At 43.7% G+C, this 26,770-nt stretch overlaps 1 protein-coding gene across 6 annotated transcripts in view; it reads right to left on the bottom strand.

Annotated features, from left to right (window-relative positions):
• Positions 1 to 290: 290 nt before the first annotated feature.
• pcnt (pericentrin) overlaps positions 291 to 26,770 on the bottom strand; it is a 49,240-nt gene continuing 22,760 nt past the window's right edge. For 4 of the 6 annotated variants that reach the window (XM_080415159.1, XM_080415160.1, XM_080415162.1 and 1 more), the window contains 37 exons: positions 26,613 to 26,763; positions 25,773 to 26,226; positions 25,444 to 25,641; positions 25,224 to 25,295; positions 24,283 to 24,375; positions 23,789 to 23,941; positions 23,136 to 23,282; positions 20,619 to 20,779; positions 20,151 to 20,323; positions 19,087 to 19,268; positions 18,765 to 18,927; positions 18,283 to 18,525; positions 17,551 to 17,783; positions 17,043 to 17,159; positions 16,702 to 16,722; positions 16,028 to 16,264; positions 15,701 to 15,874; positions 15,266 to 15,418; positions 14,590 to 14,763; positions 13,439 to 14,467; positions 12,186 to 12,356; positions 11,334 to 11,523; positions 10,847 to 11,172; positions 10,624 to 10,726; positions 10,325 to 10,497; positions 8,726 to 8,959; positions 7,761 to 7,909; positions 6,981 to 7,110; positions 5,683 to 6,789; positions 5,354 to 5,557; positions 4,411 to 4,629; positions 4,069 to 4,295; positions 3,865 to 3,944; positions 2,881 to 3,019; positions 2,652 to 2,770; positions 1,748 to 1,990; positions 291 to 764 (listed from right to left, as the gene is read on the bottom strand). In XM_080415159.1, coding sequence (XP_080271285.1) covers positions 721 to 764; positions 1,748 to 1,990; positions 2,652 to 2,770; positions 2,881 to 3,019; positions 3,865 to 3,944; positions 4,069 to 4,295; positions 4,411 to 4,629; positions 5,354 to 5,557; positions 5,683 to 6,789; positions 6,981 to 7,110; positions 7,761 to 7,909; positions 8,726 to 8,959; positions 10,325 to 10,497; positions 10,624 to 10,726; positions 10,847 to 11,172; positions 11,334 to 11,523; positions 12,186 to 12,356; positions 13,439 to 14,467; positions 14,590 to 14,763; positions 15,266 to 15,418; positions 15,701 to 15,874; positions 16,028 to 16,264; positions 16,702 to 16,722; positions 17,043 to 17,159; positions 17,551 to 17,783; positions 18,283 to 18,525; positions 18,765 to 18,927; positions 19,087 to 19,268; positions 20,151 to 20,323; positions 20,619 to 20,779; positions 23,136 to 23,282; positions 23,789 to 23,941; positions 24,283 to 24,375; positions 25,224 to 25,295; positions 25,444 to 25,641; positions 25,773 to 26,226; positions 26,613 to 26,763 — 8,186 coding nt within the window. In that variant the 3' untranslated portion in view covers positions 291 to 720. The remainder of the gene's footprint in view (positions 765 to 1,747; positions 1,991 to 2,651; positions 2,771 to 2,880; positions 3,020 to 3,864; positions 3,945 to 4,068; positions 4,296 to 4,410; positions 4,630 to 5,353; positions 5,558 to 5,682; positions 6,790 to 6,980; positions 7,111 to 7,760; positions 7,910 to 8,725; positions 8,960 to 10,324; positions 10,498 to 10,623; positions 10,727 to 10,846; positions 11,173 to 11,333; positions 11,524 to 12,185; positions 12,357 to 13,438; positions 14,468 to 14,589; positions 14,764 to 15,265; positions 15,419 to 15,700; positions 15,875 to 16,027; positions 16,265 to 16,701; positions 16,723 to 17,042; positions 17,160 to 17,550; positions 17,784 to 18,282; positions 18,526 to 18,764; positions 18,928 to 19,086; positions 19,269 to 20,150; positions 20,324 to 20,618; positions 20,780 to 23,135; positions 23,283 to 23,788; positions 23,942 to 24,282; positions 24,376 to 25,223; positions 25,296 to 25,443; positions 25,642 to 25,772; positions 26,227 to 26,612; positions 26,764 to 26,770) is intronic. The other 2 variants (XM_080415163.1, XM_080415161.1) reach the window with 2 other exon arrangements.

The following is a 26,770-nucleotide window of genomic DNA, read 5'->3' as shown; positions in this document are numbered from 1 at the left end:
TCTGCTATGAATACAGGTGTGCCTTTGAGTCGCCCAGGCATTGGACAAAAAGAGTATGCCTGTACCATACCTAATAAATGCACATTAACGCAGATTTCTAATCAGCCAAATACATGAAATTAACTCAATGGCCTGTAGACCAGGTCAAGACGATCTGCAGCAGTTCAAACCAAGCATCAGAATGGAATTTGTGTTCATGTGCATTTGGACAGCCGCACCTAATTAAGTGGCCGGTGAGTGGCACGCACACACAATGTTTTTCAAAAACTGACAGCAATTTTCATAATCATTTAAAATATTTATTGGTTTTATTGTAGAAACACATAACATAACAAATAACATAAAAACACATATTAGCCTATGTGCATTTATAAATCAACTAGTTAGATTTGAATTCCAGTGCAAATCCATTGACACATATGATGAACATCACTGCCAATAGTACAGAACATATAAAAGTCATGTAAAAAAGCAAAAACAAGCAGCACTACTTATAAAATATACACTTTTGTTTTACTTTGTAAGTGTGGCCTTTATAACAGATAATGGTATTAAGAAAATCACCATAGAAACTTAAAAAAATAATAATTTATGCTTATATAAAAAAATCACACCTTTTGTGAACAATTCAATACTTGGGTATTCCCTTGTGCACATGTACACTGTACATAGATGCAAAGCATGGACAATTTCTGGACAAAAAGTAGACATTCATTCCCGTCAGTGGTCAGACTTCTTTGGGTGGGGGAGGGGAACTGAAGAACCTGTTCCAAAGGGGGGGAAAGCCAGCAAATCAGGCAAGGCAGCAATCAGTTTTCTTCACCTTTACAAACCATCCATAAACTCTTGCAACCAACACCAGTTAGAAAATCTATTAAGGATGTTCTGATTATTATTAAATAAAAATAATAATTTCATGTGAAAAAAAGCTATGCTGATTTGTTATTATAGCCTTCAGAATTATTGCACATCTTCACATTTGCTGGTGATTTGTTAAATAGTTACAGGAGAAGGGGAAATAGTTAGCTGATGGAATGCAATGTAGCACAATGTAATAACACAAGTTGTTACACCCTGCTCTTAAAAACGTGATGAGTATGTCATTTATTTTGGTTAATATGACGCCAATGTCTCATATCTCCTTCCAAGAGTATCTTACAGTACTAATACAATTCCTAAAGGCAATGATGTAATGATGATGTGGGGAAAAATGCATTCTACTATGCTGCCACCATAATGTGGAATGAACTACCAAAACCCATTAAAGATCTCCACTCCATATCCAAACTCAAAACTAAACTAAAAGAATGGCTTCCTCTGTAAATATACCGGTTGATGCTACCGAGTTTTCTATCAATATGTACAGTATTGTATGCATTATATGTATTACTGATGAATTGAGTACAATGGACCACAATGGAAACAACCCCCCTGTTATCCTTTTAGCATAACCTTTGACTGTGCTACCTGCACTGTTAACAAACCTGCTAAGTATTCAATCAAATCAGTAAATGTACTACATAGCAATATGACAGGCATGCAACATGAGCCTCCAACACCATCAATAGGCAAGTAAAAGTAGACCTCCAGTAAAAACCACTCATGAGGAAACACCCGTACTGTGAAACACCCCTTGCATGACAAACTGTCCCTCTAGAGTGATGATCAAAAATCACAGCCCCATCCATGTGCATTCTGGTATTATGTGGGTTGGTTGGTGGAGTGAGTATGTTACACTCACACTCACCTGGGCCATTCAGGTAAATGGGTGACAGGCAGCTCAGATACAGCCATGTCCTATTCTCCTGTAACCAGCGCTGCCGATAACCAACCATATTGGGGGAACAGGTCGTGTGACCTTTCCTCCTTAGCTCTTCTCTTGGAGGCGGGGATATGTGATTCTCTCTTGGAGGCAGGGATATGTGATTCTCTCTTGGATGCAGGGATAAGTGATTCTCTCTTGGAGGCGGGATTAATTGAGTCTTGCTAACTGGGGTTGGGAGATCATGTAAGAGCACAGACGTAGACATAACATGGTTCTGTGGTTCCAGGAAGTGCTTTTTAAAAAGCACCTAAAACAAAATTATTCTTGGATTTAATATTTTTTTGCCTCATTTTGCGACAAAGACCATATTGTGTAGTGGTACTGCATGTCACAAATGAAGTGAAAACACTTCCTAGAACCAGAGACCTAACAAGGGGGCAGCCATCTCAGAAGAACTATATATGAAGAGATATACCCAAACTGCCAAGAGCAACTCCAACCACGGACGTATGCGATACCATTGTTAAACAAACGGCTGTTCTCAAATACAATTCATTTGTGGCCATTATTGTTGTGGGATGACATGCCATTGCCTGGGAATATCAAATACACTATCACCACACCTGTGACTTGACCCTTAATGAGCTGTATGCTACAGCTCATTACAGCCATCGATTGTTAAAAGTAATAATGACATTTGCAAAGGTGACAGTTTGTCATGGAGAAAGTGTTCCATAATTACACAGACAGGTCTCCAGAGTGGCGGTGTATCCCACAGTCCTACTAACCTCACCCTTTGTTTTTTGGTGTAAATTGATTCTCACATTTCCCTCGTTTCAATGCACAATACACCCTGTGCACTGGTGCTCTTTTCAATCTTCCTCACCTGGTTGAGTTCCCACCAGCCGTTGCTGCACTTTCTCTAGATGGTGAATGTATTCCGTTAAGGATCGCTCTGGATCCTGGGATGTTCCCCCAGAGGCTATGGTTGAGCTGGAGTTTGCCCTGGGGTGCAGAAAAGATCAGTTAATTAAAGATCCCTCAAATGCCACTCAAACCCCAAAAAGTACTTGGATTTTCAAACTTAAGTAGCCTTTATTTGAGAGGAACCTAACCTGTTGTGCAGCCTGAAAGGTGATTTAATTGGTGGTACAAGTGTTGATATGGTTTCTCTATAGGTGGGGTTACCGTCTCGACTTGGTGGCGAAGAGTTTGATCGTGGGTGCTGCTGCCTCAATACCTCAGTTCTAGATCCTATAAGAAATGGAAATAAATTAACTTACACATGCCAACAGCACACATATACCGTACATTATTGTTATGTTCCCTCTAGTTTACACGAATTGTTCTAGTAGCTTCAGTTCAGTCTGAGACTCCATACCATACGGTCACAGTGCATCTGCTTAGCAGTATTCCTTCACACTTCCTTCATGTGCCTTGGAAAGTATCTTTTTTATTTTTTACAAATTTGCCTTGATACCTGGTTTGGAGAAGAAGTAAAAACCCTTCAAACTTTACTCTGCCTCTGACCGTCACTTCAAGTCAATTGTTAGCTGTCTGTCTATTTGTGTACCCTCCACACACACATTGAGGACAGAACAATTATCCTATATTAAAATTGGCTTAAGGGATGGCGGGATGGCTGGCCGGCGGACCTCTGACATCACGCTCATGTCAACATAACTGTCAGCCTTGATGTGTTGTCATGGCATCAGCGAACAAATAAGTCAGCTCCATATATGGGTACAAAAGGGACAAGGACAGACAGATACAGAGATATCCATATATGGCATAAAGGGGACTAGGACTGACAAATACAGAGATCTCCATATATGGGCATATCAGCATGCCCATATATGGGCATATACTGAAGACATCAGGGATCTCCATATATGGGCATAAAGGGACAAGGACTGACAGATACAGAGCTCTCCATATATGGGCGTAAAAGGGACATGGACTGACAGATACTGAGATCTCCATATATGGTCATATCAGTCAGAACGGCAGTGTGTAGGTGTTAGGGCTGCATAGCGGCCTGAACTCCAGACGTCCATACCTCTAGTGTGATAGAATTACAGTATGTTGTGTAAACTGACCTGAGGAATGCTCATTTACAATCCCAGGTCCAGACAGTCTTTTCATTGCTTTTTGCCATTTCCTCGTCAGAAACTTCAGTCTGAAAAAAGTGACGTATAAATCAGTTATATCAAATGTCCTGTTTACCAAGTCACCCTTATTATGCAAACTGATCGTGCAATGCTGCAGAAAATGAGTCCCTTCTAGCCTGGTATTCTTCCTACCTTGAGATGGCAATGACAGCTCTTACAGCAGCTCTGAAGCGTGTGATGGGTCTGCGTTGGGAAGTCAGTGAGGAGGAGGGGCGAACTCCCATAGTGGCAATCAGACACAGTGTGGCATTCTCACAATCCTGGAAGCCTCCTAAGAGTAGCAGCAGGTAGCGCTTCTGGTATACCAGAGATTTCCTGAAGCTCTCTGCACGTACGTAGCGCTCATAAAGACGTTGCACCTACAAACAAACAGCGCCGCTAGTCATTAACACTCAAGCGTTACGTTTGTTTCATGACACTGCATTTCCAGTGTGGAGAAGAATGATAGAATGGCATCCGTTCTTCCCATCTCACCTTGGCTTGGCTGAATGTGACGGCATCATTAATTGGTCTGTTCTCGGTTTCCGTGGTGACCTTGGCAAGCTCGTTCTCAGTCCGACATAGCTGTCGTTCCAGATGGGACAGTTTGTGTTTGAGGGTCACTCTCTCCTGACTTAGTGTTGTCACACGCTCTGTCAGCTCAGAGTTCTCCTTCAACAACCTCTTCATCAGCCCAGAGGAAGATGCAGAGGACTGAAGAAAAGAATACAAAATAAGTCAAAACAAGACTAGGCAAGCTTACTTGAACCGGACCCTGGATACAGCCAGCCGACTTCCCTCTCATTTGTGATCTAAACTTTTTATTTTCTGGTGGCAGGAATGGTAAACTGGTCACAGTAATTCTTAAAAAAGATTATCCATTAGGTTTTTTTTGTTGCCAATGCCAACAATTAACTAACAAAGCATGACCTGCTCCACTTGACTTCTCCTTCGGTGCAATTACCTAGACAGCTGAATTTACACAAGTTTTAAAAGCAGACCAAGAGAGTGCGAGTGAAGGACACTAGTTACATAATATAGACTAATGGCAGGAACAGGGGGGACTAATTAAACCTATTGCTTAAACCATTGGGAAAACATTTAGTCAGATATAAAAGATTGGGAACTTTCTGCCCAGTAACTTGACGGGCCATTTGATTTGAATGAACTCCCCAGTAAAATATGGAATGGCTGCACATCTGGCTGTGGGGTGATGGAGAAGCATTAATGATGAGTTTGTTGGGAAAGCAGACAAGGAAATGGGATACACAACACTAAAAGGTATATCACTGGCTTTTTGTAGCACACAATGAAAGGATTGTCGCAAATTCATATTTCAACAGTGGGGAGTAAGTCAGTCAGTTACCGACATTGACTATTAAGGCTGTAAAAACTATCTGCAACACCCCATAAATGCAACAAAAGGCCATTTGTGTACCTGTACTGTGCTACTGGCCTGTGCAGTGTCAGTTTGGCTGTTGTTCTGCAGACACAGGGTGGATCTGGTCTGTAGTTGTGCTGCAGTTGACCTAGTCAGTCTCTCAGTAGCCATTTCTCTCTCTGACCTCTCCAGCTCTTCAAGAGTCTGCTGCAGCTCCCGCATACGCTGCTGATCCTGCTGCCTCAACAACTCCACCTCGCACTGAGGACAGACATTTAACAGGTATGGTGTGTTTGTGTACATGTGAGATAGTTTTAAAAAGTTTCTAGCTCCATGATATTGCAGGAAAATACTTTACTGTGTGAACATGATTGTCTATGTCTTACCAGTCTGTTGTTCATCTTCTCCTGTCGCCTCTCCCTCTCTACCTGCTCCCGTCTCTCCTTCCTCCTCTCTTTCTCCCTTTGCTCCTCCCTCTCCCTCTCCTTGTCCTTCAGCTGTTGGAGCTTGTCCTTCAACTCTGTGAGTTCCGTTCCTTGGAGCCTGACACGCTGTCTCTCCGCTTCTAAAGCTCGACCAGCTTCCCGTTTCTGCTCCTTCAGGGTCTCCATGGCGACTCGCAGGCAGGCCGTGGCCTCCTGCTCCTTCTGTGACTCCTCTCTCCTTCTTCGGCCCTCCTCCTCTCCTCTCCGCCTGCTCTGCAGAAGCTCGGCCCTCAGCCTGTCTGTCATGGCGGCTAGCTCCTCCCCTTGCGTCCGCTCCTGCTCCAGCTGGGAGCGCATGTCGGAGATGAACTTCCTGTCCCTGGCCGCATCTGCTTCCTGCCTGCGCGTCAGCTCCTCCAGTTGCCTAGAGCTGCGTTCTCTCTCCTCCTCCTTCTTTCTGTGGGTGTCAGCAGACTGAGAGTGGGCATCGGTCAAGCGGGACTCCGCGTCATTCAGGAGACGCTCCAGTCGGCTCCGTTCATTACACTGGAGTTCCTGTTGCTGGGCAGAACGTTGGCGCTCGTCTTCAAGTTCCTTGGAAGTGTCGCCCAAGCGTTTCTCCAGCAGCTGGCTACGAGAGTGTTCTATCTGAAGCTCACGCCTAAGGTTGCTGCAGGCGACCTTCTCCTGCTCCAGCTGACCCTTGAGGGCAATGACTTCTGAGCATTGTTGCTCAATAGAGACTCGTACAGCCTGGAGCTCTTTCCTAAGGTTGCTGCAGGCCACCATCTCCTGCTCCAGCTGGCCCTTGAGGACAATGACTTCAGAGCCTTGCTTCTCAGAAGACACACGCACAGCCTGGAGCTCATTCCTAAAGTTGCTGCAGGCCATCCTCTCCTGCTCCAGCTGGCCCTTGAGAGCAACAACGTCTGAGCCTTGCTTCTCAAAAGACACTTGTATAGCCTGGAGCTCATTCCTAAAGTTGCTGCAGGCAACCTTCTCCTGCTCCAGCTGACCCTTGAGGGCAATGACTTCTGAGCCTTGCTGCTCAAAAGACACTTGCACAGCCTGGGGAGGGGAGGGTAATTTTCAGTTTGGTACAGGTACATAGAACTAATAAAATATTGAACTCCATTCTATGATAGGACTATTGACTTTTTATCTGGTTAACATCACAATATCAAGTATGATATTTTGAGGGCATTACTAGTGCTAGCCAGTGAATTATCTTTCTTAATTTCTTCTAGACCACACCATACCTCTCGCTGCTCCTCTTCTTCGCTCTCCCTGTGAATGGCAATTGTTTTCTCTTGTCCCAGTTGCTGCTGGATCTCTTGGGCTTTGGTCTGCTCCCACATCAGGGCCTCCTCTCCCTCCTCTACAGCCAGGCTGGGAGAGAAAATAACGTATTTTAAGGCATTTCTGATTTTATGAACTTACGGTATATGCACTGTAGTGTGATGGGGAATGCATGAGAGTGGGTAGACCATGGAACAATTGTCATAGGCTGGAATTGAAACCAAAATATTTTTTGTGTACATACTACCTTAACTCTTTCACTGCCAATAAAATAAAAAAATTATTGCGAACTTTGCCAGATTTGTTTTTTTTTTTTTTTCAAAGAAAAAAAAAAAGTGCTTAGGAAGCGAGATACAGCCTTTTTCAATTATAGGTTAAACAAAGAGTGGATGGAGCTGCAAATCTTCAGATAATGATATCTTGGGTTCTGAACACTTTTTTCAAAAAAAAAAATAATAATAATAATAATAATAATATATATATTTTTTTTAAACTCGGGATTTCTCGTTCTGGCACTGAGGGTATAACCATAAAACTCGGGGCTTGGCACTGAGAGAGTTAATGACCTTATTAACTGCCTAAACACATGATTATCATATTTCACACAGGAAGGATTTGCGGCTATCAGAATGCCAGTCCCTCATAAATGTGACGGAGGGCCTTGTGTGTATCATTTCCACATGAGTTCAGGCACCCAAGGAAGTGTCCTTGATTTTTTGTCCCTGGTGATGTGAGTGTACCTGCGGGACTGCATTCTGTTTTTTTGCTCTTGCTGCCGAGTGTTGTGGGCAGTGTTCAATCGTTTCTGGGTGTCATCGAACTCTGCTCTCAGCTGGGATTGAAATGGTACATCCTCTCTCTGTAAATCCTCACCACCTCTGCAGACAGTCTGGGGAGAGATAAATAAACACTCAATGTAATCATCAGCAGCAACATCCAGTTAAGATGTAAACAGGAACACAATCCTATATCCTCCATATTTGGGCATGCATGATATGGAATTCCATATATGGGCATAAAAGGGACACAGATGGGTACAACGGGTATTGCATAACTGGGTTGGGCATGCATTTCCAACTTGCATGTTCCCTAGTAGGCACCTGTCTAGTTTGATTAATCTGCCTATTGTGATAAGGCAATTTATAATGATGCCCTTTAATCAAACAAAGACCAGAAGTCTTCAGTCAGATTTTTTCTTAACACATTGACGTAGATCTCCGTCATTTAAAATCCAGCCGTTCACCGCCATTGACGGAGATCTCCGTAATTTCAAAACATTTTTATAAAAATAATAATATATATATATTTTTTTTTTCTTCGTTTATCACGCAGAACCAGGAGATAACGCGATCCAAAGATTTACTGCTCCATTCACTTCCTGGTTAAAGTATCTGGGAAATATTCTGTATCTCGGCTCCTGTGTTTTACAATGTATTGTTGGCGAAACATGCCATTTTAAACTGACACTGACTAACCCTAACCCTATAACAAGCGAACGGGAGGTCGCAATGACATTTTCTTTTTTTTCACGGAAGCACAGTGAAACCCTCCGTGATTAGCAACCACCAGGGGATCGATCATACTGGAGATAAATATTCTGTGGTTCTTGAAAGATTTGTCAGAATGCTTAAAAATGCTGGCAGAAGCTACAGCCTGTTTTAGAAAACCCCTGGCAGTGAATGTGTTAAAAAGTGCATGAACCCACCTGTGTGTCCCTCTGAGCCATTCGACAGAGCAGCTCCCGGAGATCTACCACAGTCTCATGCAGGGCCCTCTTCTCTTGCTGCCAGCTCATTGGAGGAGCAGAGGGTGTCTGGTCCGTTTCGTCCAATGACATGGTTTTAGAGTTTGAGAAGTGGTGTTGGGATGAGGACATGCCGCGGTGCTGGGACAGGGCAAGAATTCTGCAGCCTTCCTGATATACTTTCTTCAATAGAACCTGTAAAAACAAGAACACAGAGAAACTATAAACAAACAGACCTCTTCACAACTCCACATAGTGCAGCAACATGGGTATTGCAGTCACCCCTGTCCCTGTGTGTGTGTGTGTGTGTGTGTGTGTGTGTGTGTGTGTGTGTGTGTGTGTGTGTGTGTGTGTGTGTGTGTACACTATAGGTTTGATTGGATTTAGAAGAAAATGTGCAAATAGGTTGACAGACAGCCAAGGAAATTCTCAACACAGCTCTCAATTGGTAGGATAGGGTTAAAGGTAGAGTAAGTGATATGTTTTGGTTCAAATTAGTTAGCTTATTAGCTATTATAAATGTATAAAAGGCTCCATTTTCTGATAGTCCTCGTTGATATTAATCTCTCAAGAACAGATTCTGCTCTGCGTTTAGTCAAAAACAGCAGAGGGCGCTGTTTTTCCTTTTCATTTGGCGATGGGTTCCCAGATTGCATTGATATAGAAGAGTGTTTGTTCAGAAACGTCTCCCTGTCTCTCCAGCTCTTTAGTAAACAGAAATTGCATTTTCAGGTCAGGATACCAATTTTATCCAATCAGGAGAGATCGCACAGGATACAGATTAAACAAGTGAAATTGGAACTGGTGACACAAAGAAATTAGCAGACACAATTTAAACTGGAACAGTATAGAATTAAAGCTGATAAATGGGTACCCTCTCTTGATTGGCTGATTACAACCCCCTGAAAATGTATTTTATGTTTTATTAAAGAGGTGGAGAGACAGGGAGACCCGTTACTGGACAAACACTACTCAATACTGAATACTACCTTTTAATCAAAAAGATTTTGTTGTAACCAAAAAATATCACTTGCCCTACCTTTATGTATTCAATCTTCATTACACACTAATGTATAAAAAAATCCAACATGGCGTAGTAGACATTATACCTTTTGAATGCACAAGGGTCACATTAGACAAAACATAACACCTGTGTCCGGGTTGTTCAGTCGGTAGAGCATTCACCTCTGGACCACATGGACATGGGCACCGCTAACTCAGGGTATGAGTAGCACACCTTGGATAACTAAGACTAAGAGCTGTACTGGGAGATGAACGTAGGTGTGGCGCTCCACCTCTGCAATCCATCTCCCAGGGCATTGTAAAGGAAATGGACCCCCTTGTTACTCTGCTAATGCCGACAATAAGCCCTTCCAACCTTACTGTAATATTACCTATATGAGGGTGAGCAGCAATTTGTCTGCTCACACACAGGTGTCTTGAGTGCCATCCTAATTTATTATGTAATGATCACTATAAATTAGGCCTCCTCTTGAATACTCATTCAGTGTGTGTGCGTGCATGTGTGTGCGTGTGCGTGTGTGTGTGTGGTGTCCCTGCCTGCAGCTCAGGTGACAGCAGATCATCACTGTAGCTCATACTGCCCGCAGCGCTGTCTGTGTTCGCTGTGGGATTCATGCCTCGGCAGCGAAGGTACTCAACAAACTGAGCATCCAGACGTTCCGTCTGCTCCAGCTCTGCTCTCAGCCTCACTCCAAGCTCTGAACTCACATCTAAAATAAATCAAACGGTTAATGACAGTACAACGTCACAACATACAGGAACTGCTGCATGGCTGTCATGGTTAAATGTAATGATAGCACATGCACATAGAGACATATACTGCTGTAAAAACCCACTGCTGCCGTATCCATCGCTGGCCCATTCTGGTGCTGACATAGAAGAGGTAGAGCCAAGAGGGGATGGTGGGGCTGTCAGGTCCATTGTTTCGGAGTCATGCATCTGGGAGAAAACAAAAGTATACATATTGAAATTGATTAAAATTAAATACTTGTGAAAAAGTAGCACATGGTCAAATGCTTTCCCCCCAGAATACCAGTTTAGAGTAGAACTCTCACATACTTTGTCAATATCCAATGAGTTGATCATGGAGAGGTTGTCCGAGGCAGAGACAGAGCCAGGGGAGTGAGTACTCAGAGTGGCTGGCTCTGGGGTGATGGTCCTGGAGTGCAGTGCATCCATCCTACCACTGGGTGAGGCCTTGTTGTGTGGGAGATGGAGGTCAGAGGTGTTCAGCTCAGAGAAATGGGAGGCCTGGAGAGAGAAAGAGGTGTGGAACCTCTCATGGAGTCTGTCCGTAGAATGTCTCCTAAGGACGTCTGGTGAGCTCAGTGATGCTTCGTCACGAGAAACACACACTCTGTCCTCGAAGCCTCTCTCAGAATGATCTGATGTAAGAAAATATGAATTATAATCATAACATGATCAACAAATGTACTCATTGACAGTGTGTGTGTGTGTGTGTGTGTGTGTGTGTGTGTGTGTGTGTGTGTGTGTGTGTGTGTGTGTGTGTGTGTGTGTGTGTGTGTGTGTGTGTGTGTGTGTGTACCCTTCACACTGTATTCTTCGTTGTGAGGCAGTATCTCCGGCTGGTGGCAGCGCTGTCGTAGGTGCTGCAGTTCTCTTTGCTGATAGGCCAGTTCGTTTTCCTGAACAGCCAGGTCCTCCTGTAGGCCTCGAAGCTCTGCTTTCAGACGCTGGTTATTGGTCTCCAGCTCAGCGAGGGCACGGTCTTTGGTCTAATGGACAGAGAAAAGAACATAACATGAATTTCAACTGTCAAGTCCGCAATGCCTATAACGGAATACAAAATGTCTCCATATTTCTGGGCTAGCAATGAATCCACCTAGGGTGCAGTATGAAGACATAGTAGGCAAATACATTTAAATACATTTACATATTAATGTCCCTTTTAGTTGTTGTTGGGTAATTTGTAAGGTATATTTGCACATACAGTACATAGACATTGTCTTCTGCCTTTACCCATCCTACATAAGTGGCTACTATATTTAAGTTGTTTGAACTAATATGTACTCATCTCCTTCAGTAATGAAAGCAGACACTTGAAACAGAGTGCAGTGTTGTTCATCAGTAGGCCTAATTCATCTTTTTATTTTGTAGAAATCTGCATCTGCACCCAGAATCACAGTTACTATATAATGGGTGTTAAGGTAAACCCTATTGGAATCTTGTATTACAATATTGGTATTGATTGACTTGGCCACGCAATGAATTGGTTATCGGCCAAAATGTTCATGTTTGTTGTGGCACTTCGGCACAGACTGGGCAGGCCAGGAGTGAACCGGTGACCTTCCGATTCCCAGACTACGTCTCTACCCACTCAGCTACGGCCACCCTCTCAGTGATAAATAATACTGTAAATAATATTCTATGGTTGTACCTGTCCCTCCTCCAGTAGTTTCTCAGCTCTCTCTGTACTGGTACTAAGCCCCTCTTTCACAGCAGCCAGCTCTGCCCTCAGGGCCTGTTGCTCCACCCCGAGTCTGGCTAGCTCCGCCTCCCTCTGTCTCAAGGCAGCATCGGCTTTAGCCAGGGTTACCTCAGCATCAGTCTGGAACAGAAAGAGAAACATTTGCATTAGCATCATCACCATCAATCGCCCACTTCATGAGGATGCTCAGTAGAGGCCTTTAATAACCAGCAAACCCAACATTCACTCTGATGAGTGAATGTTGGAGGGGTGTTCTGCTGAAAGACATGCCATTATATGCACTTCAGCACCAGAAGATAAACATACTGTAATTCAGTTCGACAGCATTTCTTACAGCAGCAGCAGTGAATGTTTTAATGAGTGCCACATGTGTTCTAGTCCTGTACAAACAAACGCAACATTTACTGCTAACAACTCCAGCACACACTTTGACCAAGCTGTCTCTTTCCACATAGCTAAAAACAGCTATGTGCTACTGTAATAAATAACACAAGATGGTTAACAATTTCAAAGCTAATGAAATGTAGTCAGCACTGATTTCCTCCTGAGCCCGAAAGTATTCCTTACCACATCTGGTTAATGCACCATATCAAAAGATGAACGTTCAAAACATGAACATAAGCCCTAGTAAAGCTTTAAAATGAACTGCTCTAGCTATCAAGACGACTGCCCCAACTTCCTCATTCGTAAGTCACTTCCTCTGTGTGTGACTAAGATTCTGCCGTCTCTGTGCCACAACACATTATGTCAGCCTCCCTGTTCTCTAACTATATCCAGCTGTGGTTTGGCCTGCAGCCGCTGACAAAGCTACATGCCCACAGTTACAGAGCAGGCAGGGAATGCTAGGTGGCTAACAAGAACATAGTCTATCCTCTCCATTCTCATTCCCATAAGCTCTACTTCACCTACTGTATGTGAAATTATATGCTCCACACTTGAGTAAAAAAATGTAAATGAAAACCTATGCACCAGACATAAGCTACATAGTTCATAGTACCATCCATGTGTTATTCAACAAATCCAGTTTTCCTTAACTATTGATCAGCCCCCAAAATTGGTTCCTAGGTGTGTAGGGTGTACTAGGTTCCAACATGACTAGTATGTGAGTAGCAATGTGTTAGACCATGTCTCATAAAAACAGGAAAAAGATACTCAAGTTCTTATTGGAGTTTCTCCTACCAGACCATGAAGATGCCACTCACCAGCACTTCAGTTTGCGCTCCTTCATGTTCTTCTCCCCTTTCCTTCAGCTGAAAGCTTAGTTCCTGGATGCGGACCGTATGAGAGACCACTTCCTGTCTGAGGCGTTCTATTTCCTCCTGGAGTTTTCTCTCTCTTCTCCTCAATGCCTCACGTTCTTCAAAGAGCTCTCCCTTCACGGTTTCCAGGGTTTCGATCTGCACCTTCTGTTCAGCAGCTAGTGTCTCCATGGCTACTACGTCAGCCCTAGCTTCTTGTACCCGTCTCTCCAGAGTCAGGGAGGTTTCTCTCAAGACATCGATTTCCCTTTTAATGTCCCCCTCCCTTGTTTTTAGGGTCCCCATCTCTCTCACCATCTCCATCTTGTCCCTCTGTAGGTCCAGAACCAAGGAGTCAAGTTGGCCTTTCTCCCCATGCAGTATGTTCATCTCCTGGGCCTGGGCCTGCCAACGTTCCCCCTCCTCCAACATTTTCCTTTCTGCTCCTTCCTCCTCCAGCTGTCCTGTATTGGCTCTGAGGGCTGTTAGCTCGGCCTCTTTCAGTGCGAGCACAACGCGGAGCTCCTCTGCCTTCTCCCTCTCTCCTCTCAGCCTCTTGGCCAACTGCTCCCCATGTCCTCTGTACTCTTCCTCCTGGGTGAGCAGGAGTCGCTCCAGCACATCTTTCTCTGCTACTGCCGTCTCCAACTGACTCTGCAGAGCCTCGAGGTGAGGACGACGAACAGGGGGAGAGGAGGTTGAGCGAGTCTGGCGCAGCTCTTGCTTGAGGCTGCGTGGCACTCCCTTCCACTCAGAGCCTTGGTGGTAGTGTGGTTCGGGGCTGGGTGAAGGGGATGCACCGACACTGTCGCCATCCTGGGAGTCGCTGACCTCATGCAGCATCGGACCCAGCGTGGCGAGCTCCGCCTGCAGTGTGCTGATGACCTCATGCAAGCGCTCCTTTTCCTCCTGCTTGTCCTGGCGCAGCCTTGTGATGTCACAGTGGAGATGTTCCACCTGAGAACGCAGATCCTCCAACTCAGCCTCTAAAGCCTGTCAGAAAACAAAGAACATAACCAAAAACAATCATATTGAGATAAGCATGTCTTAATGTTAACATGGACACTCGGTCAACAACATTGTTTCAGTTGTTCTACTCTCTGTCAAGCACTGACCATGTTATCTCTCCCGCTCTCGAGCTCCTGCTGCAGCCTGTAGATCTCCTGGTTGAGATTATCAATCTCCTCATTTTTCTCTTGAAGCAGCGCAGAGGGCAGGCTCTCCTCCTCTCTCTCCTCCCTTGTTCCCTCTCTCTCCTCTTGGAGTATGGTGAGGGTGGACACGTTCTCCTGCAAGCGCGGTTGCGCACAGACAAATAAAAAAAGTAAGCTTTTGAAAGTAATTGCCGCTTTGAGACCACACAGCAAAGAGGACAAATGCAACACTTCTCCTTCAGGTGCGTTCACACAGGAGGTGAAGAAATTAGTTTTGTGTCTCTGAAGGAGTAATCCCAAAATGTGTTTTACATAAGTCGGCCTCCTGGTGGCGCTATAAAAGGCAGATGTGAAAAATGCAGGGCAAAGGTTTAACTGTCAAAAATTGTGTTTTGCAAAAAGCGCCCTCCTGGTGGCGCTATAACAGGCCTATGTGAATGCTCTGGCATCCAGGGAGAGTGTGCGCACAGTCGCTGCGATCAAGCAAACGGTGCCGGAGATTAGCTGATCACAGACGGACACACACACGGACGGACGAACGGACGGACAGGGTGCAAAACATAGTCTCGATCATGCCTTTTGGCCTGGCGGAGACAATGACTTGAGATAAGGTATGAAAATAGGGGTGGCTGCTAACCTTCAAGTCTGCGATCTGTTCCTGCAGCTGACTGACATGAGCATCATTCCGATTGGTGAGCATCTCCAGCTGGAGTGTCAGGTGTTTTAGTTCTGCCTCTTTGATGCTCAGATCACTCTGCACCTTCTCCAACTGGCAGAGCAGGTCCTCCACCTGAGACGCATTAAGATAGTAAAAGTTACAGTAAGTCTGTTATTTTTTATTTATTTATAAAACAATACGTTTATTTTTGTTATAAAAAATAACTATATTTAAAAGTACATCCATCAAACAATTTCGCAGCTTTCACTGCAGAAACTGCTATAAACACACACACACCAAGAGATGGCACTACAACTCAACGCCTCAAACCACAACCAGAATCCATCCAAACCCCTTCATTTGACTTCCGAATGTGCTTATATTAGCTTTCTGAATAAATAAAGTAACACAGACCTCTTGCTCTTTGCTCTGCAACCTGTGCTGAGCCGTGTCCAGGGCATCTCTGAGTTGCTGGGTGGGCTCAGGTGTGTTGTCCTGGTAGCGGTGCTTGGTCTCGTCCAGTTTGGACTGCAGGGCCGAGATCTGAAGCCTGTTGGTCAACTGCTGCTGCTCCAGTGCCTGATTATCCTGACAGAGGGGGGGGCAATGGAACATTAGTGAGCAAGTGAACTACTGAGAACAGTTTTAAGCCTAATGTATGATTTGACAAAACAAATGTGTGCGTGAGATCTAAATTCAGCAGTCTTTTAAAAGAGAATGGATGTGTATGCATGTCCGAACCTGTGTGAGCTCCTCTTCTCTGAGCTTCATTCTGTGGAGATCTTGTTGAAGCTGAGTGATGGACCTGTTGGTCTCGGCGGTGCTAAGCAACGCCTGCTCCAGCTCTCTGATTCGCCCTGCCAGCTTGTCAATTTCCTCGTTGCGCTCGGCGATGTCGCGCTGGGCTTGCTGATTGACTTCGAGCAATGAAGCATGGTCCTCCGTCTTGTCTTTGATGACAGCTTGGAGATTCTCCACCTGACAGCATTAACACAGATGTAACCATTTGGGATCTCAATGTTGGAGCCGTTTGAAAAGCACTGGGGCGTCCCTGCGACATGGTTTAGATATGATTGGTTACTAATGAAGCCATCCCAGATTCCTGCAATCATTAGTATTGAATCACTGAAATAAGGTTGTATTCGATTAAATAGACAGTGGCTAAAGGATAGAAATGAAAAGCAAGAAAACAGCATAAAGAATTACTGTCAGCAGGAGAGTGAAAAGACAGAATGTAGTAATCTAGATGACAATCTACATGCTTATAGAAATCTAGATGACAATCTACATGCACGTTCAAATGCTGAAGGTCACTAATAATCCTTAGATGATAACAATGAATTAGGTTGCAAACACACAGCATGCACGGGAGTTGGACGGGCTAATAGAGTTAAGGCTACAGTGAAATTCCATACCTGCAGAACCAAGTCCTCAATCTATGGCATTCCATTCAGAGCAAGAACAAACACACGGCAAATGTCAGGTTCATTGGTAAACAATGAACAATGCATACAGTACTTAACAGTGAATACCAAGCTGAAATGTAACTGTCTTCAAGTTAGGGTTTTAATGCAAAAACATATGGGGATATGGGGCTTGAAATAATGTCAGACAAAAACACCAATGCAATCACACACACTGCAAACACAGCAAATGCCGAGTAGTTTCAGCATCTTTATGCTGATAGAAATGGCTAGTGTGCCAAGTATGCCGGTTCTAATGCTGGCATAATTCTAATGGGGTTGGTGAACCTTACCCTCTGTCCTTTGCCGTCTCCAATGCTGTAGCCTTTGGCTGTGTGTCTGAGGGCTTCCAGCCTGCGGATCTCCTGCTGGAACTCATCTCTCTCATGCTCACGCTCCACCGCTTGCTCCTGTAGGCATAGGATGACAACATGCGTGAGAAATTAGATGTTGAACAATGATCATGAACACAATTTGTGAGACCAATCAGTGACGTAAGACCCCATTTACCAGTTGCATTAAAATGCAATCGGTATCTAGAAATATCTTACCTAGATAGCAAAATATCCTATTTCACCATTGCCTTTACACCTGTGATTTTTCCTGAGATCTAGACACAATGCTAGCCAGGCCACCTCCAGATGTGGTCTGGCATTTATGACAACATTCCGGTCACAATGCATGCTGGATGCGTTTACATTTTGCATTAACATGCATTTATTCATATCCAGATAAGATATCCAGATCTCATTTTATCGCAAGATACAAACAGCAAAATTAATACATGAAAACAAAACTCACGTCTATAAACTGCCGGTTGTGTTTGAGCTGTTTTTCGAGGGCTTGGACCTGCTGATCGAGGTCTTCGGTGTTAGCCTTGTGATGCAGCTCTGTCTCCAGAACTTTGGTCTCCTGTTCCTCCAGCTCCGTCTCCAGGACCTTGAGGCGCTGCGAAAGATAACTGCGGTCCTTGTCTGCCTGCCGCTGCAAGTCCAGCCTCTCATGGACCAAACGCTCTGCCTCAGCCAGGAGACCTGGAACAGAGCAGAGAAAGGTTGTTTCCTCTCCTGAAACATGGCATGAATTATGATTCATAGCTGACATGAGAGAAAGAGATGTTAAAGACAAAATCATTAAACATACAGCACAAATCATCCCGAGCTGCCATGTCCTCTATAACTACTATCTAAAGTAAATCACCGTTTTGGAACCATAAATCCAAATGACACTGCACTTCAAGAGCCATGGTTGCCAACTACTGGCAATGGCAGGGTTATGAACAGCATCTGCAAACAGCACAGCAAACGTAATGTGCACTCCCCCTCCCACCTTCACACATAAACCACTCTGACCCACAAACCTGTGTCAGGCTCTACATTCAGGCAGGAGCCTAAAGAGAAAAGACACACCTGAGCACAGAATTACATAATCAGCTCATGCTAGGAACAGAGTACATACATTACATCATATACACACAACATCTTAATGCATGACTGACTGGGCATGTCCCTCAACGCATGTCCCTTTCCATACCTTTCTCCCTCTCCCCCAGGTCAGCGGTTAGATGGCCTCTCTGGCGCAGGAGGACAGCGTGCTCCTCGCTGAGCTCCTGGTGCTGCATCCTGAGGCTGTCCAGCTCCGCACTGAGGCCCTCCATCTGGTGCAGCTGTGCCCTGAGGCCCTCCAGCTCCTCTACCAGCCTCTCCTCCTGTGCCTCCTTCTGCTGCAGAACCTCCTCTAATGCTGCCTTTTCAGCCACATAGCCATCCAGCAGCCCTAAAACACATTATGCAAGGAATTGAATGCTTTCCGTCCTTTGACTTTCACAGCCAGTGCAGCTGCTAAACACTTTCAACCTGGTGTCCCAATTTTTGGCATGTCATTACAGGTGATATTTTTTCTTCAAAACTTTTCAAATATAGCAATATTTGATCTACAATCTTGCGATGTGACATGTTGTGAGCTTGTAGATCTGCTATTTTTTTAAATTGTGTTAATGAGGTCGTACAACTCACCCTCAGCCTTATGGAGGTTTAGCTGAAGCCCGCTCTTTTGCTGCGCCTCCTGGTCCAGCTGCTCCAACAGCAGCTTGTGCTGCTGGAGGAGTTGGGCGGAATCTTCTCTGCCCTGAGAGAATCGCTCTTCCAGAGAGACGTGGACATCACGAGTCTGTTCCAACTACACACAACGATGAAAGCAAAAAAAGTGGCAAGAAAATTAAAGGAGAAATAGAACATAATGCATAATGTACATGACATCATAAATCATGGACATTCCAATATAATTTTAAAGTGTACATTTCGGTCAGTGTGTGCTTTTAGAGTGCGCATGCATTACCTGTGAATTAGCATGGTTGAGCAGGTCCAGCAGTATGTTCACGGTGTTACGCAGTCTGCTGCAGGCACTCAGTACAGCCTCTTCTCCTCCAGGTTGGATCTGTGTCTCAGACACCAGCAAGCTCTCACACAGCATCTGAGTCAACTCCAGGTCTTCGGAGGACATGTCAGTAACGGAAATGCCTATTTAAAAGCAATAAGAAAAAAGTAAATCAGCGATACGTTGTCAACCAGTTGATCCATGTGCGATGACCACTCTGGTATCTGACCAGGTATCTGACCAAGTATCAAAAGTACGGCTGCAACTAACGATATCTTTTATAAACCGATTAATCAGTTTGTTTAATTATTCGATGTGATTAATTTAAACCATAAAATAATGGTCAAATAAGGTAATAAAGAACAGAATGGTACATGGTCATCACAAGACATCTGATCCTAAACAGATTTCTTGAAAGTGCTCAATATGTTTACAGAGCCCTAAAAAAAAAGACTTTTAATTTCATAATATGGAACAAAAACAAGCATTCAAAGTTGTAAATAGCAACTAGGTTAAAAGCCAGAAGACAAGAGCTTTTGCTAAAGCTTCCCCCAGGCTATGGAACAGCCTGCCCTTTCATATTAGAGCTGCTCAGTCTATTAATATTTTTAAATCACTATTGAAGACATACTTATTTTCTCTGGCCTTTGAGCACAGCTGAGACAAGCTAGCACACTAAGACCTTAGACCTTGCTCATTGCTACTGTTGTGTGCCGTTTTTGTTTTTCTCTTTGCATTCTTAATTTGTTTTCTAACTTGTAGTACTTTATTGTGTTGTGTTTTCTTGTTGGCCTGTATAGCACTTTGGTTGGCTTTTGTCATTTTAAATGTGCTTTATAAATAAACTGAGTTGAGCACAGAATTAGAGATGTTTGCGTCATCTATCACTAAACCAATACATTCTTTTTGTAAAGATCACTTAATCATTTTTTCATCAATCCTAATCAAAAGTGCCAACACTTTTAATTGGAAATATAGTTTAATCACACTTATAACTGGAAATATTTTACCATTAGTACGCTCACCTGATTCCTGCTTTTCTATGTTCCCTGATGAGCTCTTCCGATTGGTTGACTGTTCCGATGTCTTGGCACCGACACTGATCTTTTGGCCAATGAGGTCCTCTGTCGCAATAGTGCTGCGGACCACTTCGATCAACACCTTCCTCAGCGTCTCATTGGCCTGGTGCAGTAGTCGCCTGGGGACACACAGGTCAAACGTTAGAGACAGTATTGCCATGAACACAAAACCACATGGATTAAAACCAGAGGATGAAAAATGTCCTGAAGATTGGCTCCATTCACCACCAGCCAACAAATGCCAGCATTTGGCTGGTGTCAATTAAATCACCCAGAAAACAAGATTCACAATGCCCCCCAAAAAAACCCACATATTACAGCTGCTTTAATGCTATAATGTATGCGTTTGTATGTTTTTAAGTCATATCACCCAGCTTAAACACACACATACTATACACACAGAATGTCCATTACCCATCCTCTTTTGCAGTCTGTAGGTCCTCAGTGAGCATCTTGAGGAGATTGCCTCCCTCCTGGCTCTCTCGCTCTCTACGCTGAAGGAGTGTGTCTAGAGTTTCCATCTCGGCACGCTTTCCCTCCAACTCCCCCTGTAGACAGCCCACCTCCGCTCGCAGCTATACAAGAGAGAGAACAGAGTGAGAGAGGAATAACCTACTAAAATCAACACATATCGATCAGACCAACAGTCTAGCATTTGCCCAAACATGCCTGTGTGCTCAGTGGAAAACCAACGAGGAGAGAAACAATGAGTCAAACCCAGCAAAACAATATAAAAACAAAAAAACAAAGTCAATCACTGGCACAATGCCAACTTCTCTTACAGGTTTGTTCCAAAGGCATCAGATCATTAAACTCCTAAGAGAATAACAAAACCACATGGCCACTGGCATCCTATCAGAGTGAAGAGTCACTCCCTTGTGTACGGCAAGAGAGAAGGTGCTATAATAGTGTACACAAAGGGGGGGGAGTCAGTGTCCAAATCAGATGTGATCAGTCTGATTAGCCAGTCCATCAATTAACACAACATTGCCAAATACAAAATGAACCTCCTGTCCTCACACAGTAATTGCCAAGCACACACACCGAATGTAATGTTGCAGCTTATTAGCTTCAGCAATACTACATTTTCAGCAATTCTCACTCCCACACAGGTCTGGAGCTGTGTGGGAGTGAGAATCGTCTCTGGTACATCTTCTAAAATCGGCTCGGCTACATCTTCTATATTCCCAATTTATACTTCATCACATGACAACAGATTTTCGAAACACATCACGTATTTCGCTTTAAAAAATCATTTGTTTTCAGCTAGTGACACCGTCTTGTAACAAAGTATATAGATTACAGTATACTTTACTCTTTTTCTTTGAAGTCTGCCATTATATCTTACCTTTCCATCTTCATGCATGGTTTTCCCTTCTTCTACCATCCTTTCCCTATTTTTCCTTTTCCTCCCTACCTACCTCCCGCCGTTTGTTTCTCCTTCCCTCCCTTTGAACAAGTCTCTTTCAGCCACCTGTGTCAGCACAACAATGCTGTTGCCCAGACAACAGAACCCCCCATCCCCTCTTAAGCTTTGCTTGGCTCAAGGGGGTTGAGGACACGTGTGTGTGAGTGTGAGTGTGTGTGTGTGTGTGTGTGTGTGTGTGTGTGTGTGCAGGTAGAGGGAGTTAATATTTTTACAACTAGGAGGCAAGCTGGGCAGGTGCCATGGAGACAAACAGATACACAGATAGGACAAAGCTTTGGTTTAATGGAAAATAAAGTAATAAGAGGGCTTCAAAACCATATAAACCTATATTCATAAAAATATACTACCATGCCGTAAAAACTACAAATATGAAGCAAACTAAAATAAAACCACCAGGGGATTAACCGTCGTTTTGGTGCCATCGAATATGGGCCTGAATAATCATTAACAGATCTTGCATGTCACCATAACAACAAAATTACAACAAAAGCAACAATGTTTTTGTTCCAGTGATATTCCATGTAATCTGTAACTGGAGAGGATGAATGATTGATTGAATGAAGATTACCAGTGAAAGGCTGGATGGACATACGAGCGGTGGAACGAGGGATTACAGATAATCCTGTCGGCAGCAGTTACACATTTCCACCCAGTCTCACCCAGCATAAAGACATACATCAGGATTAGTGCAGTGATTAAACACATGAACCCTAGCATCCCTATTTTGGGGCGAACAATCGGTGAAAATAGCTGATCTTCAAGGAGGGAAAAAAGGATAGGGCCTGGAATAGACCCCTGGGGGACTCCAGACAACTAAGTACAAAGGGTTTAAGTTTAATGGATAAGATAATCTCTTTCAGAAGATCTGGCTGGACGCAAAAGGGAAGAGGAACACAGATTAGGTTGCGTGGACGCAAAAGGGAAGAGGAACACAGATGTGGTTCCTCACTGGCATTGTCTCTTTTTCTATCCTCTATTGGTGTTCCATTTTCTCCCTCTTTTACAAGTCTTGCCTCTGGAATAAGTAAAGATGGATGCATACAGCACAACCAATTCAACCTTTCTATGATGGATTTCCTTCTAGCACTCAGGTTCTCTGCATACAGTATGCACACGCACATGCGCATACACACACGTATAAAGGTCCTTAGACCGCAATAGACACAAGTTTTTTTTTTTTTTTGCGATTACTTCGCCAACAAATACATTATTTTTTTAACTGTTGTTTGTGTCATGAGTATGCCACTCATATAACACCAGTATTAATAGCAACACAATTTGTATTCTGAATAAGGTACATTTTTCAGAAACTATCAACCAGTATGAATGAGGCATCAACTATATGAATAGTTTTGATACAAAACACTCAATTTTCGTATACTCTATTCTTCATGCCCCTGGCATGTAAGACCATAAGACTGCAGAATCAGTCAAGCCATTGGGTAGAAAGTAGGTACAGTAAGTGTGTGCGATGGCGTGTGTGTGTGTGTGTGTGTAAATACCTGAGCCACCACAGCATCCAGCTGTTGGAGCTGGGCAGTGAGTTGGCTCATCTTGTCCGTGTAGCTGCCCTCCTTGTGCTCATGCTCGGTTGTGAAACTCCGCCTCTGCTTCTCAAGCGCCGCCTCCTTCTGCTCCTCAAACTCCGCCTTCAAAGTTAGCAGTGACACAAGCTCAGAGGTTCAGGTCCTCCATTCAAGAGAATTAAATAAAATCTCCCCCTATCCTATTGCCTATCCTTGTTGCCAAGCCACAAAGATCATGTGATAGTATCTGGTGGACTGACGGCTAACGATTGGTGGGATTAATGTGGAAATAGGGTTTGATTAAAGCTCCAGTGGGACGGGGTCCAGGGGCATGCCCCATCCCTGGGAATGGGGCTGTTGTTAGAGCATACACACATACGCAGCCATCAGTTGTTGATGTTACATACAGAAATGAGGTTTGGAAAAAGACTCACTGGGGTCTGAGCAAAGAAATCCGTATTTAATTTTGATCATATCGTCACTGTAGGGCATATTTCAACTGTGTTTTTTCGTAAATAAATGCCCTACCTCATCATACAAGAGTGTCATGCAAATGTACCGAAAATAGCAGATCTACAAGCTCACAACGCATAATGCGTTCTAAAGCCTAAAATCATCTGCATCTTTACCTTCAGTTGGTTTAACCGGTCCTGCAGCCTCTCCTCAGACTGAACCTTAAGAAGCTCCACCTCTTCCAGGAAGCGCAGACGTTGTCGTGAGGATTCCTCCTCAAGCTCCCTGCGACAGGCCTCCAACTCTCGCGCAGAGATACCCCTCAACTCCTAGAGTAGGACATGCAGTAAACATTTAGTTTGACACAACAGTATGCAATTGTACACACACACACACACACACACACACACACATTATGTGACTAATACAAAGAAACAAATTCATACAAACAACCAGACCAATGTTGTGGCTGTAGAATGTCTCTCTGTAATCCCTGCTCTCTAATGGGCTGTAAGAGCCCCATGATACAAGAGATACTGTATACTGACAGCAAGATCACAACAGCATGGGGTGTTCCCTCACTCTGGGGCATGCGAGTGCACACACACACACACACACACACACACAGTGTGTCACCAACTGATGCATGGTGCAATTATTCCACACATACTTGTAGCTGGAGTTGGTGCTGATCTTTCTCAGCAGTGCAGGTCTGAGAGAGCTCCTGAAGAGCTGTGCCATGTTGCTGTTCCAGCTGTAGAACCTGAGCAGTAGAAAGACAAAAAGGCAAATTAACTCGATAATCAATTATTTAAAAAAAATTGGGGTGTCATTATAGGAGAAAGTTCCAAAATTCCCAAAATAGCCGATCCACAAGCTAACAACCCATCACGATTTGACACATTGTGAGCATGTAGATCGCTTATTTTCACTATTACTGCTGTGCGACTAAAGCTGGGCTTAGACTACAGGACTCTTTAAATCTTAAACAATTTGGAACACACTACAGGATAATCTCGCCAGATCAGGCTAGAACAGGGAACACCTTTCCCGACCCGATATCACCCTGATTATCTTTTTTTTTTGCCTAATTTCTTTTTTCTTTTTGCAAAATATGTTTATTGCTTTTTCAGACAGACAAAATACAAACACTTAAACAAACAAGAAATAATAAAACAAAAATACAGCTCAGACACAACATTCATAAAGTTCGCCCCGATTATCTTGAAGCTCACAACAACATTTTGAGTTTATAGATTTTTACATGCCACCATTGTACAATGAAGTATAATACATGGTTATGGGGTTAACCAGACTAATTGATTTAGTCGATTCTAAAAAACCTGTTCGTGTTGATTCATTGATATACAGTAGTACTGTAGAAGAAATTTGGAGAAAAAAAAGGGGGGAAAAAACCTGATTATTCGAATAACCTACGGTTATTGGTTTTAAATGTTGGTTTTGATATATTTTCGGTTAATTGCCCAGCCCTAGCTTCCATTTTAGCACATTTCAACGTGCTAAAGTCTCAATGACTTCATGTAACCATGAAATACCTTTGTTTGATTCATGCAGGCAAGAGAAATGGTGACGGTGACGGATTGAGAGTACCTGCTTCTTAAGAGAGTCCAAAGCCTTGCAATGTTCTGAATCCATGGTCTCTTTTTGTGCAGATAATTCTGCCTATGAGAACAAAACATTAAGAAAAAAGATTTCTCACGATACATTTACACAAGTCAGAAAAATTTAAATAAAAAAGTTGATGTTCATGGATTGATTTTTTCTGACATTCTGAAGTCAAATCTAGCTTGTGGCCATCTTTCTCACTCACCTGGTGAACATGGCTGAGCTCTGCGGCCATGGCACTGAACTTTTCCATGTGCAGCTGGGCAAGCTTCTTCCTCAGTTCCTCTCTGATGGACATCTGCTCTGCCTGCTGACGCCCCATTTCCTGTCTGTGTTCCATCCTGTGGCAATTCAGCTCTTGATGATGCCTTTCTTCAAGCTGCACCATTTCATCACGCAGTGTCTGTAATAGTATAGTATAAAGAACTGTGTTGTGAAGTTTCAATCATATTAATGGCTTATACTGTAGACATAAACCCATATTTGTGGCAGGCTGAGAAATGACCAAAGGGTCATCTTTTTGCAGTTACTCACCTGGACTTCTTTCAGGTAGGTAGCCTCCAAAGTGTCCATATTATCCAGCATCCTCCTCTCCAGTTCATCCATCTCTTCCTGATGCTTGCGTTCTAACTCCGCCTCTTGTGCTTTAAGCTGTGCCTGATTAGTCTCTTGAAACATGGCCTGCAGGCGGTCGAGCTCCACCTTTTGTTTGGAAACAAGGGTCGCTTCCAAGGAAACAAGCTCAGCTTTGTGCTTGGAGTCCAACTCAATCGCCATAGCTGCAAGTTGATCTCTGTACGTGGCATTGAGTGAACCTAGTTGTGCTTTGTGTTTGGTACACAGTGTGTCCATCGCTTCTGAATGGTTCTTCATTAGAGTTGTTCTCTGCTGTTCCAGCTCAGCCTTGTGTTTTTCTCTCAGCTCTCCCAGAGAGACTTTGTCCTTCTGGGCCAGACGCTGTTCCAATTGTGCCTTCTCTTCTTGGAATCTGGACACACGCATAAAAAACAACAACAACAGTTAAACCACATAAAAAACTGTATTAAATACTCAGCGTTATCAGAGATGTGCATTTGTTGTTGGCAAGTTTAATGTTAAACAATTAAACAAATAGTAATATTCTGTTTGAAAAGAAAGGCTGAACCCCCTGCACATTTTTTAGGGAGGTTGTTTCGTTAGATCAAAGAACTCCATGAATACCCAAAGACATCCACCCTCCAGCAGGTAAGGTCCTTACACACCGGGGGCGATTTTTTCATGCGAATAATACGTTTTATAAAAAAAAAACGTATAAAGTCAATGCAAGCTTCCACATCAGTTTCGCGGAGTGATTATTCGCATAATCGCCGGTGTGTAATGACCTTTACACCTCACCTGTCCTGGGCTTGATGTAGCCGCTCCTCACACTGTTCCTGGATGAGAACAACAAGCTCCTTCACCTCAGCAGACATGCAGCTCTTGGCTTTCCGCAACTCATTGTCCAACTGAGCCTCCAGCCTCTGTTTCACTGCTAAGACCTGGGGGCCTAGGAG

This window comes from Gymnoscopelus braueri (assembly GCF_963280865.1).
Source record: "Gymnoscopelus braueri genome assembly, chromosome: 19".
NCBI classification, from domain to species: Eukaryota; Metazoa; Chordata; class Actinopteri; order Myctophiformes; family Myctophidae; genus Gymnoscopelus; species Gymnoscopelus braueri.
This window is presented reverse-complemented; position numbering and strand designations above follow the sequence as displayed.